This window comes from Oncorhynchus mykiss, chromosome 4 (genome assembly GCF_057628025.1).
Source record: "Oncorhynchus mykiss isolate SJ-2025 chromosome 4, ASM5762802v1, whole genome shotgun sequence".
Classification (NCBI taxonomy): domain Eukaryota; kingdom Metazoa; phylum Chordata; class Actinopteri; order Salmoniformes; family Salmonidae; genus Oncorhynchus; species Oncorhynchus mykiss.
Window position 1 is genome coordinate 76,696,564 of NC_143025.1, and position 20,246 is coordinate 76,716,809.

A 20,246-nucleotide genomic window follows, 5' to 3' on the forward strand; every position below is an offset into this window, starting at 1 on the left:
GAGATATGCATCAACAGCAACCATGGGAAAATCCTCTGCATCATCATTAACAGCAGACTTGTACATTTCCTCAGTGAAAACAATGTACTGAGCAAATGTCAAATTGGCTTTTTACCAAATTATCGTACGACAGACCACGTGTTCACCCTGCACACCCTAATTGACAAACAAACAAATCAAAACAAAGGTAGTCTTCTCATGCTTTGTTGATTTCTAAAAAGCCTTAGACTCAATTTGGCATGAGGGTCTGCTATACAAATTGATGGAAAGTGATGTTGGGGGGAAAACACACAACATTATAAAATCCATGTACACAAACAACAAGTGTGCGGTAAAATAGTCAAAAAGCACACACATTTCTTCCCACATGGCTGTGGGTTGAGACAGGGATGCAGCTTAAGCCCCACCCTCTTCAATATATATATATCAACGAATTGGCAAGAGCACTAGAACAGTCTGCAGCACCTGGCCTCACCCTACTAGAATCTGAAGTCAAATGTCTACTGTTTGCTGATGATCTGGTGCTTCTGTCACCAACCAAGGAGGGCCTACAGCAGCAACTAGATCTTCTGCACAGATTCTGCCAGACCTGGGCCCTGACAGTAAATCTCAGTAAGACCAAAATAATGGTGTTCCAAAAAAGGTCCAGTCGCCAGGACCACAAATACAAATTCCATCTAGACACTGTTGTCCTAGAGCACACAAAAAACTATAAATACCTTGGCCTAAACATCAGCGCCACAGGTAACTTCTACAAAGCTGTGAACGATCTGAGAGACAAGGCAAGAAGGGCATTCTATGCCATCAAAAGAAACATCAAATTGGACATACCAATTAGGATCTGGCTAAAAATACTTGAATCAGTTATAGAACCCATTTCCCTTTATGGTTGTGAGGTCTGGGGGCCGCTCACCAACCATGAATTCACAAAATGGGACAATCACCAAATTGAGACTCTACATGCAGAATTCTGCAAAAATATCCTCTGTGTACAATGTAGAACACCAAATACTGCATGCAGAGCAGAAGTCGAATAAGTCGATACCCGCTAATGATAAAAATCCAGAAAAGAGCCGTTAAATTTTACAACCACCTAAAAGGAAACGATTCCCAAACCTTCCATAACAAAGCCATCACATACAGAGAGATGAACCTGGAGATGAGTCCCCTAAGCAAGCTGGTTTGGGCTCTGTTCACAAACACTAACAGACCCCACAGAGCTCCTGGACAGCAACACAATTAGACCCAACCAAATCATGAGAATTACTTGACACATTGGAAAGAATGAACAAAATAACAGAGCAAACTAGAATGCTATTTGGCCCTGAACAGAGAGTAAACAATGGCAGAATACCTGACCACTGTGACTGACACAAACTTAAGGAAGGCTTTGACTATGTCCAAACTCAGTGAGCATAGCCTTGCTATTGAGAAAGGCCGCCGTAGGCAGACCTGGCTCTCAAGAGAAGACAGGCTATGTGAAACTGAGCTGCACTTCCTAACCTCCTGTCAAATGTATGACCATATTAGAGACACATATTTCCCTCAGATTACACAGATCCACAAAGAATTCGAAAAAACAAATCCAATTTTGATAAACTCCCATATCTACTGGGTGAAATTCCACAGTGTGCCATCACAGCAGCAAGATTTGTGACCTGTTGTCACAAGAGAAGGTCATCCAGTGAAGAACAAACACCATTGTAGAGAGAGAGAGAGAGAGAGACAAAATATAGGTTATGCCATGGGGCATACTTTAAGAGTTTCTCTCTCATACAGAGGAGACCTTGAGTTTTTCTGCTTGTTGTTTAGGAGCAGAAACACTTTCCTTTGATGGCTCGGCTCAGACACTGAGTGCTTTTTCCTTTGCTGATAACCAGCGCTATTGTTTTGGGTCTAATCAGGAACAACAGCAAGATGAGACTTAATGTACCCATGCCTGCACAAAGACTACACACACACACAGACACACACACACACACACACACACACACACACACACACACACACACACACACACACACACACACACACACACACACACACACACACGCACACAGACACACACACACACACACACACACACACACACACACACACACACGCACACACACCACTCATTCTCCTATGGTATTATTATTGCCTCATTTACATTGGTGAGTTGGTACAGTTACAGTAGGACAACTGATGTGATCGGACAGAGGGTTATCCAATGTTCCCTGCCCGGGCTTTGTGCATCCAAACCACGAAACGATGAAGAGGTTATTATATCAACTCATCATCAATGGATTGTCCAGTCTGACCCCGGGCAGTGTAGTGTCTAGAGGACAGCTTCAACAGTGTGAGTGTGCATGATTTATATCAAAAGTTAACCCAAAAAGCTTTGAATGTGATAGCAGTTGAATTTTCTACATCCTAATAACCCTCCTCATCTTCATAATAAAACTCACTGAATATCCCAGGCCAGCCTCTCTAGTAGAACACTGCCTCATTAGCATAAAGATAGGTTTGTTTCTTTATGCATGGCCTGGAACATGGCTTTGATAGACTGGATGCTGAATCTTTATTCATGATTCAACATGGGAGGGTTAGCTTGTAGCTGCAGTACATTGGAGCCTCTCCCTGTTCTTTAGTGTATTAGCCTGAGAACTACACTACCTCCATGAAGCCATCTCCTCCTGCTAGAATACTGATGTGTATTTGGGCCACAAGTTAACAGCATTCTGAGTGTTGGGAAGTTAAAAAAAGTATTGTTTTCTAAATATTCTGCAGCGTAACCTATTCAAGCTGTGTAGCCTTCTTGATTGGGATCATACATAGGGTATGCAGATAGATGTTTTCATGAGGCACCCAAAGCAACATGTCATTAATGTCATAACTTTTTCAGGCGCTTGCATACTGAAAGACATAGAGCTATTTCATAATGTATTGTGCCTGTCCGCCATTATGTAGGTTACCACTCACTGAAAGCTTGTAGCTGGCCACTGTGAAGTCACTTCCTGAAAGTGCCCGCATCAATTCCCATATTGCCCGCATCACTTCCCTGATTATGGTTGAGTTGCAGGAAACGAGGGCCCTCATGCGACTGTTTGTTATGATGGGGTTAAATATAGCGAGTGTTCTCGTTAACCCAGCGCCATGACATCCTGTTCATGGAGAGAACCATATCCCTGTCAGACTAACCGAAACAGCTAACTGATCATGTGGAGCTCCAGGAAGTACTCTGGTTTGTCGTTGGGCTTTGAGAATGTGAGATGTGGATTACAGGCATCTGTAGACAACATAAAGACTAAAGTGTTTTCACTTTTTTAAAATCCTGTCTGGTTGCACACTGTTCTTTAGGGTTGAAGTGTTGCCCTACAGAAGTAGTATCCAATCTCCCAGCATACTGAATAAAGGTAGAAAGTATTTATTCCTAGATATTCCCTTACCCTAGACAGTTATTTCTTTCCACACTGTGTTACTGAAGGCAACGGTTTCATGGGTATTTGTAACCATGAAATCCCACATTGCATTTCTCACTTCTGTGGTTTATTCATTGCTGTCTTGTTCTTAAAGTTTTAACACACACACACACACTCATTTCCGAGGGGAATGTTTCGTCCTCGTTTCTCCTCGTTTCTGCTGCATGCATCTGCATAATAATGCTCATCTCACACAGAGAACACTACGCAGCACTGACAAGGCACCGCCATTAAGACTGCAACAACAGCCCCCCCCTTTCACAAAACGTTATCTTTCCACCAGAGCGAGAAGAACAGATCATGACCATAAATAGCTACAAGATAATTGTCTCATCATGTCTAAAACTGTTTCAATGAAACAGAGAACTTTCAGGACCTTGGTACATGTCAGGATATTGTATTCTACTGCTCCCAGTTGAGGTAATGTAATACAGTCTAAGTGTCTCAGCTATAGATCTCAGGTAGATTTCTTGTATTGGTCTTCAATGGCGAGAGCCCTATAATTGGTATAGCCATGGGTGTACTGTAAGTGGAATGTCCCTGTGCTCTGTGTATGGATTCTGAATAGATGTCTGTGTACAGATTGGCAGGTTAAATTGACAGACTTTGATAGGGTATGGTGGTGAGGTTGATAGATCGATATCTGGCGATATTGAAAAAGATGGTCCCCATAGGTGGATTAGAACATGGTAAAGTGGTCCTGGGCTGTGATTGAAAGGGTATTGGAGTGGATGGACAGGCTAGTTTCAGGGCTAGACAGTTCAGTCTTGACTATGATTTATCAGCCTTGAGTTTCTGTGTCTCAAGTCTCAAGCTTTTAAAATAATACTCTCAAAACAGCTTTTCTTTGCTCGCAATTCGGACTCTCCAGAAGCTTTTGGGATAGTACAGTGGAGCAGTCTCAGGTCATGCTGACATGTCAAATTGGACATCAGTCAAAGGTCTTTTGGTGTAAAGATAATACACTTTTGCAGTTTGATTGCGCAGTGCTGCAGTATCTGGTTTATAGACCATGGGCGATTCTGTGAAACCTGCTTGGACAACTTGACCCATTTCCCCTCTGCAGTTAACTCCACACCAGATGGCCTCAGTGCCTTACACAATGAAAACAGTTGGAGTTTAATCAAGACGGTAGTCTATTCCTGAATTCACAATCAAAACACTTTAGATTAGCTGTATAAAGTGCCCTTGCAGCAGCCAGAGAAAAAGGGACTGTTTCAATACAGTAACGGTATTATACTGCACTTGTTTTAAACTTGATTCAAGGTGTAAAACCTTGTGTGATGGTGGATGGGCTTAATTGTACTGGCGTGGGAAGAATAGCTGAATTATGCACATTGTTAATCAGATAAATAGAAATGTGTTCATAGAAGTGTCATTAACGGACATTGCTTTGCCGTAAAGACCACAATGATCATCATTGATCGTATGTTGTGTTAATCTCATTAATACTGAAGAGGTTTCATGTCAACAATATTTTTTCTTTGTATGGTCATGTTATTTTAATCAGGGTTCATTTGGTGCAGAAAAAAATCATTACCCTCTAATGAGTTGAAGTATGTCACTCAACACTCATACACACAGACCGCACACACACACAGACACGCACACACACACAGACACACATACACACACAGACCGCACACACACAGACACGCACACACACACAGACACACATACACACACAGACCGCACACACACACAGACACGCACACACACACAGACACACATACACACACAGACCGCACACACACACAGACACGCACACACACACAGACACACATACACACACAGACACACACACAGACACGTAGACACACACAGACACAGACACTCATACACACACAGACCGCACACAGACACGCAGACACACACAGACACAGACACTCATACACACACAGACACGCACACACACACAGACACGCACACACACACACAGACACGCACACACACACACAGACACGCACACACACACACAGACACACATACACACACAGACACGCACACAGACACGCAGACACACACAGACACAGACACTCATACACACACAGACCGCACACACACACAGACACGCACACACACAGACACGCATACACACACAGACCGCACACACACACACACACACACACAGACACGCACACACACACACAGACACGCACACACACAGGCACACATACACACACAGACACGCACACACACACAGACACGCAGACACACACAGACACGCACACACACAGACACGCACACACACAGACACACACAGACACGCACACGCACACATGGACATGCACACATGCACACGGACACACGCACGCAGACACACGCAGACACACGCAGACACGCGCGCACACACACACACACACACACACACACACACACACACACACACACACACACACACACACACACATATACACACACACACACACACACACACACACAAAGGCTGTACTGTCTGAAATAAGTAAAGAGAATATGTATTTTTTAAGTCTGTTCACTATCAGTGAGCATAGCATAAACCACAGTCTCTGTACAGCACATTATTCTGTGGAGCCAGGCCTGGCCTCTCCCTTCATAGGTAAAACAAATTATTGAAGGAACTAGTGAATTATGTAAGACTATGTCATAATCTCTGTGTTGATGTGAGGTCGAAACGATCTTCAGTAATTTAACTGTCTCAGAGTTGAGCTCGGGCTGTAGGCCTACTTTCTTAGTGGAATACTGCTATATACAAGATGGTAAACCCCGAGTAGACCACCTCACCCTTCCCCTACCCTGTCCAGGAAATAGACTACTAAATATTACATCACTTCCCATGAAAATGACATATAGCTTTCCTCCAACTGGAGTGAGGTGTCATCAAAGGGAGGATGGATAGATCATGATCTGTTTTGATTCAACACATTATAGAATGATGAAATCATTTATTTTACGTGGGATTTTATATTGAAAGTACAAAAGGACATTATTATTAGCACAAAATGATTCTGCTGCTCTGTCGTTCGCTGCATACTTTAGTCTGAGACTGACATCGATGAAGTCGTTTGTGGTGACGAGGGGCACAAAGGAGGTTGTTCAAAAACAATGTCTTCTGCGATTGGATCGTCTCTAACCAATCAGTGTATCAAAGCCAATGACGAATTTTCAAACCGCCACTTTACCCACGTTTGTTCTGGCTCTGGTCCAACCCATTGGATTCTGGACCAATCAGATAGCCCCGATTGTGTTTGCATTCGGTGAAGGGTCAGACTCATTGCAGAGAAAAGCTAAGCAAGGAGTCTGGGTAGCCAGGGAAACTTCAGAGATGCTCTCCTCTGTGAGTGAAACCATGCTGTAGCTACATACAGTGCATTCGGAAAGTATTCAGACCCCTTGACTTTTTCCACATTTTGTGGGAAAAATTTATTAAATAACAGTCTACACACAGTACCCCATAATGAAAAAGTGAAAACAGGTTTTTAGAAATTTGTGCACATTTATAAAAAAGCAAAAAACAGAAATACCATATTTACATAAGTATTCAGACCCGTCGCTATGAGACTCGAAACGGAGAAAAAAAGGCTCATGACAGCTTGCTTGGAGTTTGCCAAAAGGCATCTAAAGACTCTCAGACTATGAGAAACATGGTGATGGCAGCAGCATGCTGTGGGGATGTTTTTGGGGATGTTTTTTTTAGCGGCAGGGACTGGGACACTAGTCAGGATGGGGGGCAGGAAGAACGGAGCAAAGAACAGAAAGATCCTTGATGAAAACCTGCTCCAGAGCACTCAGGACCTCAGACTGGGGTGAAGGTTCACCTTCCAACTGGACAACGACCCTAAGCACACAGTCAAGATAACGCAGAAGTGGCTTCGGGTGAAGTCTCTGAATGTCCTTGAGTGGCCCAGCCAGAGCCCGGACTTGAACCCGACCGAACATCTCTGGTGAGACCTGAAAATAGCTGTGCAGCCACGCTTCCCATCCAACCTGAGAGGATCTGCAGAGAAGAATGGAAGAAACTCCCCAAATACAGGTGTACTAAGCTTGTAGTGTCAAACCCAAGAAGACTCAAGGCTGTAATCGCTGCCATCGTTGCTTCAACAAGTACTGGGTAAAGGGTATGAATACTTATATAAATGTGATATCTCTGTGTTTTATTTGTAATAAATTAGCAAAAATGTCAAAAAAAAAATGTTTGCTTTGTCATTAAGGGATATTGTGTGTAGATTGATGAGGGAAAAAAACAATTGAATCCATTTTAGAATAAGGCTGCAACGTAACAAAAACAAAAAAGTCAAGGAGTCTGACTTTTTGAATGCACTGTATTTTATCTCATCCTAGATGTGTTCATCCTCTGTGTCCATGGCAACAGTCAGGAGGAATCATGGGATATGGCTAGGAGGACTGCGGGATGACCCTGCTCACCAAGCTAGTCGCCGTGCTTTTACAGTGAAGGACCATGGGAGTCAATATCTTGTCTTTAATTGAGCTCTTGGCCCTTCTTAATGCGGTCAGAGCATATCTGTCATTTTTAACGAGCACATCATACCTCCATTTAAGGAAGGCTGCCTCTCTGTAAAAGACTATGTAAGAACAGAGAGAGAGAAAAGGGAAGACAGAAGGGAGAGAGAGAAGGGGGAGAGAGAAGGGGGAGAGAGAAGGGGGAGAAAGAAGGGAGAGAGAGAAGGGAGAGAGAGAGAGAAGGGAGAGAGAGAAGGGAGGGAGAGAAGGGAAGACAGAAGGGAGAGAGAGAAGGGAGAGAGAGAAGGGGGAGAAAGAAGGGAGAGAGAGAGAGAGAGAAGGGAGAGAGAGAAGGGATGGAGAGAAGGGAGAGAGGGGAGGGAGAGAAGGGAGGTAGAGAAGGGAGAGAGAGAAGGAAGGGAGAGAAGGGAGAGAGAGAAGGAAGGGAGAGAAGGGAGAGAGAGAAGGGAGAGAGAAGGGAGAGAGAGAAGGGAGAGAGAGAAGGGAGGGAGAGAAGGGAGGGAGAGAGGGGAGAGAGAAAAGGGAGGGAGAGAAGGGAGAGAGAGAAGGGAGAGAGAGAAGGGAGGGAGAGAAGGGAGGGAGGGAGAGAAGGGAGGAGAGAGAGAGAAGGGAGGGAGGGAGAGAAGGGTGGGAGGGAGAGAAGAGAGAGAGAGAAGGGAGGGAGGGAGAGAAGTGTGGGAGGGAGAGAAGAGAGAGAGAGAAGGGAGGGAGAGAAGGTGAGAGAGAAGTAAGCTTGAGGATGTTTTGAGACCATAAGACTGTTGAATAGTCATTTGCGGAGGCCTCTGTCCAAAATGTGATGCATTTCTATAGCTACAGTGCCTTGCGAAAGTATTCGGCCCCCTTGAACTTTGCGACCTTTTGCCACATTTCAGGCTTCAAACATAAAGATATAAAACTGTATTTTTTTGTGAAGAATCAACAACAAGTGGGACACAATCATGAAGTGGAACGACATTTATTGGATATTTCAAACTTTTTTAACAAATCAAAAACTGAAAAATTGGGCGTGCAAAATTATTCAGCCCCCTTAAGTTAATACTTTGTAGCGCCACCTTTTGCTGCGATTACAGCTGTAAGTCGCTTGGGGTATGTCTCTATCAGTTTTGCACATCGAGAGACTGACATTTTTTCCCATTCCTCCTTGCAAAACAGCTCGAGCTCAGTGAGGTTGGATGGAGAGCATTTGTGAACAGCAGTTTTCAGTTCTTTCCAAAGATTCTCGATTGGATTCAGGTCTGGACTTTGACTTGGCCATTCTAACACCTGGATATGTTTATTTTTGAACCATTCCATTGTAGATTTTGCTTTATGTTTTGGATCATTGTCTTGTTGGAAGACAAATCTCCGTCCCAGTCTCAGGTCTTTTGCAGACTCCATCAGGTTTTCTTCCAGAATGGTCCTGTATTTGGCTCCATCCATCTTCCCATCAATTTTAACCATCTTCCCTGTCCCTGCTGAAGAAAAGCAGGCCCAAACCATGATGCTGCCACCACCATGTTTGACAGTGGGGATGGTGTGTTCAGCTGTGTTGCTTTTACGCCAAACATAACGTTTTGCATTGTTGCCAAAATGTTCAATTTTGGTTTCATCTGACCAGAGCACCTTCTTCCACATGTTTGGTGTGTCTCCCAGGTGGCTTGTGGCAAACTTTAAACGACAATTTTATGGATATCTTTAAGAAATGGCTTTCTTCTTGCCACTCTTCCATAAAGGCCAGATTTCTGCAATATACGACTGATTGTTGTCCTATGGACAGAGTCTCCCACCTCAGCTGTAGATCTCTGCAGTTCATCCAGAGTGATCATGGGCCTCTTGGCTGCATCTCTGATCAGTCTTCTCCTTGTATGAGCTGAAAGTTTAGAGGGACGGCCAGGTCTTGGTAGATTTGCAGTGGTCTGATACTCCTTCCATTTCAATATTATCGCTTGCACAGTGCTCCTTGGGATGTTTAAAGCTTGGGAAATCTTTTTGTATCCAAATCCGGCTTTAAACTTCTTCACAACAGTATCTCGGACCTGCCTGGTGTGTTCCTTGTTCTTCATGATGCTCTCTGCGCTTTTAACGGACCTCTGAGACTATCACAGTGCAGGTGCATTTATACGGAGACTTGATTACACACAGGTGGATTGTATTTATCATCATTAGTCATTTAGGTCAACATTGGATCATTCAGAGATCCTCACTGAACTTCTGGAGAGAGTTTGCTGCACTGAAAGTAAAGGGGCTGAATAATTTTGCACGCCCAATTTTTCAGTTTTTGATTTGTTAAAAAAGTTTGAAATATCCAATAAATGTCGTTCCACTTCATGATTGTGTCCCACTTGTTGTTGATTCTTCACAAAAAAATACAGTTTTATATATTTATGTTTGAAGCCTGAAATGTGGCAAAAGGTAGCAAAGTTCAAGGGGGCCGAATACTTTCGCAAGGCACTGTATCTATATACTGTACTGTGGGTGTACTGTAGGTGTCTGGTGCCAGTCAGGTTAATTCCATTGGTACTGTATACAACAGTGAGCACCACACGGGATTTGAACCAGAAACCTTCTGGTTATGAGTTCATCTGCTTTGGGAAAGGGGAGGGACAGTTAGCACATTGGGTTCTGGAACCATCTAGGAAGGTTTGAGAAGCAAACCAAGAACCAAGCAACACTCATCCAATATTGTTTTTTGTACTTAACTTATTGTATTTAATTTGCAAACATGAATCTAGTCTCTGCCAATTCACATTTGTGTAGATACACGTACACTGAGTGTGAAAAGAGAACACATTTCCATGACAACAGCAAAGATGGCTCAGATTGGCTCGTTCCTTCACCCTAAAGAACAATCTGGTTTTCTTTACCTTCACTATGGGTCTATGGCTCTATGACTCTATGGTGCTTAGCTCTATGGTTAAGCAGTCAGGTGGTTAACTCAACATAGGCCATTGGACTTCCTTCCCACTGTTGACCACCATTCATTTATGCCTCCCAGCATTTGCCCCAACTCATAGTGTGTTTCAGTCAGACTCACCGTCTTTATACCTGTGCTATATTTGGTTATTGGACTCCATTACCTAAATATCATCATGCATGAGTCATACTGTAACTCATTAAAGGTCATGATGCGCACGAACATGAAGTATGATGAAACATTCTCTCCTGCGGTATTCTGGGCCATGGGTGAGTGATACTAACCTGCCCCAATATATCTACATCAAGCCATCTTCCAAACTACCTTCTCCATTAGATGATGGTGATTCCTTAGCTATATGTTTATAAACAGTCTTCCATTTAGTTTCAATCAGGAAGTTAGTGTTGATTCATTGGGGTCATGTGACTGTTAAAATGGCTGTCCTGGGACGTGGTAATGGGGATCGTAATGGCGACGCTGAATTATAAATGATGAGGTTGAGATCTTAAATCGAACCTGGTGCAATTATTGTCAACATCAATAGTTAACCACACATGTGGGTTTTATAGGCGTGACTGTCTCTGAATGTGTATTTCCTACAGTATGTGTACAAGTAGTGTCTGTCTGACTGTTCACCCCCCCCCCGCCCCACCCCCCCGTATGCTTTTTTTGTGTGTTCAGTAGATTCTTATTGGTAGAGGATTCTTCACTGTGTGTTTCCTCAGAGGTAAACTCAATTTGAATTCATGCCACCACAGCTAAAACCAAACTTGGACACATTTGTGTGTCAAATGCGTGTCCTCTGTAATGTTCCAGATCATTCCATGCGTTACATTAACTCCATACTGTGGCGTGATGCTTCAGTGTTCTACTGTAAGCTATCTAAGTTTCATCATCACAGTGGGTGTGTGACTACTTAGCTGTGTCACATTAAGACCATGCTGTGGCTTCTCTTCTCACCCCAGGCTTTTCTAGCAGAGGGGAACAGATTTAGAACTAACTGATGTAGCTACATTATCTCTGGTGTACTTGGACAGTGACTACCCTCGTGAAAAAGTACTTCTGAATTACTACTCAACACTACTACACAAGATCTACAAAACCTACTGGTTTTACGACTTGGTTGCTATTGAAATGTTCAGTAAACAAGTTGTGATTTATGTAGTAATTGAAGTAGTAATGAGAGATACTATAAATTGGGATGTTTCACTACGGATTAACACTATATCTCTCCTACTCAAATCACTAGAGAATTCTCCCTTAATGACTAATGTGCAACTACTTTTGGGTATCTACTACTTAAAACCCTAGAACATACCTACACAATTCCTACATGTTCACTATTGAATTACCACGTAATGCTTACACATTACTGCTGTGTGTCTACTCAATCCCTATTGACATTTACATGGTATTTCCTCAAGATTCTAACTGTATTATATCATCAAACAATAAATAATAAGCTTATACAGACTTTATTGCGATTAATTTTTTAGAAATGAAATACTTCGGAAAGCATTCAGACCCCTCGATTTTGTTACGTTACAGCCTTATTCTAAAATGGATTAAATAAAAACAATTCCTCAGCAATCTACACACCATACCCCATAATGACAATTTTTGCACATGTATTACAAATAAAAAACAGAGATACCTTATTTACGCAAGTTTTCAGACCCTTTGCTATGAGACTCGAAATTGAGCTCAGGTGCATCCTGTTTCCATTGATCATCCTTGAGATGTATCTACAACTTGATTGGAGTCCACCTGTGGTAAATTCAATTGATTGGACATGATTTGGAAAGGCACACAGCTGTCTATATAAGGTCCCACAGTTGACAGTGCATGTCAGAGCAAAAACCAAGATAAGAGGTCAAATAAATTGTCCGTAGAGCTCAGAGACAGGATTGTGTCGAAGCACAGATCTGGGGAAGGATACCAAAACATTTCTGCAGCAATGAAGGTCCCCTAGAACATGGTGGCCTCCATCATCCTTAAATGGAATAAGTTTGGAACCTCCAAGACTCTTCCTAGAGCTGACCACCCGGCCAAACTGAGCAATCGGGAGAGAATGGCCTTGGTCAGGGAGGTGACCACGAACCCGATGGTCACTCTGACAGAGCTCTGGAGTTCCTCTGTGGAGATAGGACAGCCTTCCAGAAGGACAACCATCTCCGCAGCAGTCCACCAATCAGGCCTTTATGGTAGAGTTGCCAGACGGAAGCCACTCCTCAGTAAAAGGCACATGACTGCCCGCTTGGAGTTTGCCAAAAGGCACCTAAAGACTCTCAGACCATGAGAGATTCTCAAACAAGATTCTCTGGTCTGATGAATCCAAGATTGAACCCTTTGGCCTGAATGCCAAGCGTCACGTCTGGAGGAAACCTGGCACCATTCCTAATGTGAAACGTGGTGGTGGGAGCATCATGATGTGGGAATGTTTTTCAGCAACAGAGACTGGGAGACTAGTCAAGATCGAGGTAAAGATATACGGAGCAAAGAACAGAGAGATCCTTGATGAAAACCCACTCCAGAGCACTCAGGACCTCAGACTGGGGCGAAGGTTCACCTTCCAACAGGACAACGACCCTAAGCACACAGCCAAGACAACGCAGGAGTGGCTTCGGGACAAGTCTCTGAATGTCCTTGAGTGGCCCAGCCAAAGCCCGTACTTGAACCCAATCGAACATCTCTGGTGAGACCTGAAAATAGCTGTGCAGCGACACTCCCCATCCAACCTGACAGCTTGAGAGGATCTGCAGAGAAGAATGAAAGAAACAGGTGTGGCAAGCTTGTAGAGTCATACCCAAGAAGACTCGAGGCTATAATCGCTGCCAAAGGTGCTTCAACAAAGTTCTGAGTAGAGGGTCTGGATACTTATGTAAATGTGATATTTCAGTTATTTTTTTAATAGATTTGCAAACATTTCTAAAAATCTGTTATTGCTTTGACATTATGAGGTTGCTGCCACATTTCTCCACCATGTAACCTTTTAGAAAATAAAAACAAGCACCAATTATAATCCATAATCAATCATCTGCTAACAGAGGTCACATAACACAACACAGAAAAACATTTGGTTAACCATGTTAATCTTACCGACAATGGCCTCCAGACTTCTTATGTCGTGGGTCTCTTTGGCAACTGGCCAAAAGAGGTAAGTAGAATGGGTAAGTATACCAATTTGAACATACTGTATATTTGCATACAAGCACACATACTTATTAGATAGCATGACAAAAACAGAGGCTACATATGTAGCTATATTTCAATGGGGCTAGCAAACAGCTAGGCTAAACTCAATTAATTTCTATGTCAACGGCTAATGGCTAAGACCATTTTGGCTAGCAATCTTTTTTTGGTGGGTGATGAACAGCTAAACAACATCTTGAAAGTAAAACATAAAGGAAAGGTAAACACATAGATGGTGCCAGCATAAGTGCTATGAAAGACAGGATGAGGAAGGATGGAAGATTGATCCTGTATTTAACTAGGCAAGTCAGTTAAGAACTACTTCTTATTTACAATGACTGCCTACCGGGGAATGGGCAGAAGGACAGATTTATACATTGTCAGCTCGGGGATTCAATCCAGTAACATTTCGGTTACTGGCCCAACGCTCTAACCAGTACGCTACCTGCTGCCCCAAGATTATTACATTCAGGATTGTCAAAGACAGTAGCTAGCTAACAACAACCAACTACTTCCTGTTTTGTCTTCTTTTGCGGTTGTGAAAAGCCGGTGTAGTCTGTTGTGGTAGAAATAGTTAAAACTCTACCTGATTGCTATTGAAAAACCTGTGCAGTAAAGCTGTAGTTTTTTGACTATTTATTTACTACCATCATATAGTAGTAAGAATCTCTACCTGATTACTACTGGAAACACTACAGTTTTCCTACTGAACACTACAAAGCTCTGCTTGTGTATCTTAAGTAGTGTATATACTACACATCCACTACTACATAGTCACTACTGCACAAATAGGTTTTGTGTAGTAATTCAGTAGTACTTTTTCATGAGGGTACCACAGAGGGTGGTTGATGGCCAGAAGCAGGATATTTACAAGATGCCCAAGGAACCACTGTTCAATCCGTTCAGTGTTTCTGTCTGTTGGTTTGCTTGATAAGTGTGAGGCTCTTGATAAGTGTGAGGCTCTTGATAAGTGTGAGGCTCTTGATAAGTGTGTCCATGCTTGTCCACTCTGTCTGTTAGTGAGACTGACACCTCTGACTCTAGGGCAATTGGCAGCACCGAGTGTGGGTTAATAGCACCACACACACACCATACAGTAGCAGGTGGAACCCTAGGTTTTAGTAATGGGACAGGCCTGATGGATCACTGCTCTGAGTAAAAACAGACCGATGTGCTGTCGGAGAAAGCAGGAGGAGAGAGGATCAGCAAGGGGTGTTTGAGCTTTAAACAGCCTCTCCTCTCACACACCAGCACTGGCAGACACTTACTTAGTTCAACGTTACAACAGACAAGACTGAGAAGACTGATAAAAATAGCTACTTATCTCAGCTCTGTCTTGCTGTTGTACCTTTGACAGTCGAAGACAGCCAATTAGAGGTGTGATAACTGGGACCTAACAGTTCTCAGGAAAACATGAAGCAATGCATGATTCTGTCAATATGATGTGCGTCCTAAGTAAGTCCCAACTACCACACTTACAAACAAGGCCATTCCAGAGCTATTCAAAGTAGCTGGCAGTACAGGGGAACAACTATAATCATGATGGGGTTGCAACTTCTATTCTGCTATTAGAAATGACTCGGCAGCACAAGTTGGGTTTATCTTGAAGAAATCATATTCAGGTTTTCTGGCATTTTCAATTGTACATGTTGCTGGTGGTGTTGCTTCACTGTTGGATTGAATGTTTTTCTCTTACTTAGTCAAACAAGTATTTAGATGTTGTATGGCCCAGTAAGAGAGGGATGATGGGCTTTTGTGAATTGCCTGTTGTGTTTAATGATTGACCTGAAATACCTTTAAACCGGTCAGTCAAATGATTTCCTTGGAAACTGTAGATGTTGTGGTTGCATCAATATAGGCTGTGGTTGTGCAGCCTGTTAAACAGTCTCATAGTGTTTGCGAATCCTTAATTAGTTCTTCTCTCCCCTCAGATGTTCCGATGGCCGATCGCCAGTAGAGTGGATGAAAACGAGATACTGGAGCTTCAAGTGTTCAACTACAGCAAAATCTTCACCAACAGGTCAGTTACTATAAACACAGTATTGTAACATACCTACCACTACTAACAAAACTTAAACCAACAGGTCAGTTACTATAAACACAGTATTGTAACATACCTACCACTACTAACAAAACTTAAACCAACAGGTCAGTTACTATAAACACAGTATTGTAACATACCTACCACTACTAACAAAACTTAAACCAACAGGTCAGTCCCAACATGCTCAATACACACTCCAACGACGAGTCAGAGGCAATAATACTCATAACACACTCCTACGACGAGTCAGGGGCAATAATACTCATAACACACTCCAACGACGAGTCAGAGGCAATAATACTCATAACACACTCCAACAGGCCACCAGACTGACCAGGATCTAACTAGGAGTTGCAACATAGAGGAAGGATACCAGCACCCTTCCAACACTTTTCACCTGCCATCCTCAGACTTACATAATGCTGTAAATAATGTAGCTGAAGGCACTTCAGATAGACAATCAGCTCCTAACGCTTCTTGACTATGAGGTGATAGATTGACTCAATTAAACGTGTGATAGGCTGCAGACCGCAGGGCAGGATTAAGTCAAATCCTTAAGTTGAGGATTCACATTTTAGCAGACTCTCTTATCCAGAGCGATTTACAGTAGAAATTAGGGTTAAGTGCCTTGCTTGGGGATTCAAAGTGTAGTGGCTCAGGGATTCAAACTAGCAACATTTCACTTACTGGCCCAACACTCTTAACCGCTAGGCTATCTGCTGCCCCCATTTGAGAGGAACGTTGTAGCACCAGTGGTTAAAGACTATATAGCTTCTCTACCTATCTCTATGGTTAAATATCATCACTTTGGAAGCTTTTATCTTTCTACTGGATGGATATAGCCCTTGTAGAAGGATGGTTTAAGTTAGTGCATTTATGCTGTTAGATGTCATAAAGCTAGTGAGTACATTGTCAACCTCTGTTAGCTAGACTGGATTCATCCCATCAGATCAGATCTACCAGCTGCCCAGTGGGCTGACTGCTGTGTCCCGAGTCCTCAAATTGGGCTTCCCACGCAGGAACCCTGTGTGTGTGTGACATTGTTTGTTTGTCTCAGCCACATAAAGCACTCTGACTGCTCTGTCTATCGCTTTCACATCAACGCAACTATGTAGTGGCATCAAGCCAATTCTACTGTCCTATTGAATTCTATGGAAACCATTAATGATACAGAGACAGAGAACAGACAGACAGTTTGGTCCTATTCTCAACAAGTCCAGGTTCAAGGATTTGATTGAAAATCATTATTTTGTATTAGATAGTCTGAATGTGTTTACTTGGTTTTCGTGTCATCAAAATGGACCATGTGCACAGATATGTTATTTTCATACGTATTGGCATGTCATTAACATCTGAGAGTACAGCTGTGCAGTTGCCTAGCTCCTAGACAGTTCTGATGCCTACGATAAGAGCCTTGCTGTGTTCGTGCCGTATGTTGCTCTGTAGCTACAATGGCTGGCGCATCTTCACAAACACAAAGCATCAGTTAATATACAAAAGATGCTGCAGATAACACACCAACACACACCTAACAAGGGTGGTTGGTAAATCATTGAAGGTCACCCCTAGCATATGTTATTCTTCTCACACCTGCCCCATATGTCCACAGAACGCCTCATTACAAAAGTAACCAATACCCTTCATGGCTACTGGTTGATGACCTCATGGCCTGATGACTGTCAATAGTCACCGTGTCATTACGGCTGGCAGGCCATGTCACAGCGGGTTCAGAGCAGAATGGAGAAGGAGTAGAGGGATGACGAGGGTCATGTTACCAAAATAAAAAGAGTTGAGGGATAACAATGATGACACACACACACACACACACACACACACACACACACACACATACACACACACAAGCTCGCTCGCACACACACATACACACAAACACACACACGCTCACACACACACATACACACGCACACACACACACACACTCACACACATGCGAATACACATACACGCTCGCACACAGACACACACACACGCGCACGCGCACACACACACACATACACACGAACACACACACACACACATGCTCGCACACAGACGCACACACGCGCACACACACATACACACGAACACACACACACGTTCGCACACAGACGCACACACGTGCACACGCGCACACACACACACACACATATGAACACACGCACACACACACACGCTCGCACGCACACATACACACAAACACACACACGCTCACACACACACATACACACGCACACACACACATACACGCTCGCACACAGACACACACACGCGCACACACACATGCTCGCACACAGACGCACACATGCGCACACACACATACACACGAACACACACACACACGTTCGCACACAGACGCACACACACACACACACACACACATACACACACACACCCTGGCCAGTCATATGCAGGGTTTCTAAACTGTAATATAATCTTATATACTATTGATGCACCAATGGGAGACACTGCAGTTTATTACGAGCCAAAACATTGTTGCTGCTTACAATTTTTCCTCCAATTTAATTTATGTTAAGGGATGTGAGTGTGCCTGTATAAAGTCCTTACTCCACAAAGCCTTCCACAGTGAGATAAGACTGTGTATAATTCATGTGTATCTTCTCTTCCCAAACAGAGCTCCTCTCTGCCTTCGCCTCCGCTGTCCCCCTCGCCCCCCCCCCTCTCTCTCTCTCCCTCACTCCATTTCTCCCACAGACTGCAATTCATTCAATTCATGCCTTCATCCCTTGTATCCCTCACATCCTCTGTTTCAGTTTATTCTCTACCTTCATTTTTCTGTCTGTCTATACTTATCGGCAAACCTTAAACCTTTCAGTTTATTACATTTCACCATCTGTCCTCGTTAATTTTCCTCACATTCTCCCTCTTTCATTCTTCATTCCGCAACATCTCTATTCATCATTCCATCTTTCTCCTTTTCTGTTCTGTCATCCCTTTCATCATTATTTCATAACTCCCTTCTCCTCACTCCTCCATCCCCCAATACTTCTCTGTCCTTGGTAAAGTGCAGAGGGTCGTTTTCATTCCCCTCACATCGAGCACTCATCAACACACAGTTACTGTCTCTAAACTTTGCACAGTGGTACAGCCACACCATAAAAATAACCACACAGGTACAGGGGTGGCAGACAATATAGGGGAGGAGCTAGGAGCGAGAGAGAGAGAGAGGGGGGGGGGGGGCGCGGATGTGGGCATGTGTGTTATTCATGTCTAGCTGGCCAACAGGGGGAACTGCTTAATAATATGACAATCAAAAGTAAATCAGTGTAAAGCTTAATTTCTCCTTACCAAGAGCATACAGTACAGTCATTTCCAAGAGAGAATACTAAACAGCCTGTGGTCTGTTTTCATATTCCAAGGTCTTCTCTACAGTCATTTCTTCTAAGAGCAAAACATATTCTTGCAGTCAAGCCTTAAGGAAGTTTTATTTTCTGTAACCCAATCTCTATGTTTTATGTAAATGGCATGCTATACAGTAGAATGGTTCAGACAAACAGCAAATCACTTACCCCTATCCAGCTGTTCCCGTCCATGTAGCCTGCTGCAACAGGTCACTGCCAAAATAAAGGAAACCCCAACATAAAATGTCTTAATAGGGCGTTGGGCATCCATGAGCTGCCAGAACAGCTTCAATGCCCCTTGGCATAGATTCTGTGTCTGGATCTTCCTGTGTAGAAGCACCCCATGCTTTCAATAAGCTTTGTATCTCCTGCTTATTCAAGTGTTTCCTTTATATTCTCAGTTACCTGCAGAATGGAAGGACGTATCACTCGAGTCGCAACAAAATGGAATTTCATGTGTTCTTCATCACTGTACTGAGAACTTTGCCCTTTATAAAACAATGTATTTGGGTGTTTTTGAAGCCTTTGTTTGTGGGGTTTTCTTTGTGTAAGAAATACAACTTCTCCTTTAATTGAATTCATTGCCTGATGGAAGCTAGCACACTTCAGACTTTGAGGGTTGATCTAGATTAGAAAAATGAAATTGACTTGAGAAGGAATAAAGAAAGGAACTCTGCTTTGAATTATGAAGTAGGTGAAAGTAAATTGTTTGGCAGGCAAGGATCAATAATGAATGGCACCTTTTGAAGAGCCAAAAAGTGAGCCAGAACCTGATAGGCTGTTCTTATTCTATTATTCAGGAGTACACAGGAGTGGCTGAAAGGGACTAA

General features: G+C 43.1%; 1 protein-coding gene across 17 annotated transcripts in view; it reads left to right on the plus strand.

Moving 5' to 3' along the window:
• Positions 1–20,246, plus strand: part of LOC110522432 (otoferlin) — a 118,604-nt gene that overhangs the window by 13,093 nt on the left and 85,265 nt on the right. For all 17 annotated transcript variants that reach the window (XM_036976028.2, XM_036976036.2, XM_036976034.2 and 14 more), the window contains exon 3: positions 15,945–16,033. In XM_036976028.2, coding sequence (XP_036831923.2) covers positions 15,945–16,033 — 89 coding nt within the window. The remainder of the gene's footprint in view (positions 1–15,944; positions 16,034–20,246) is intronic.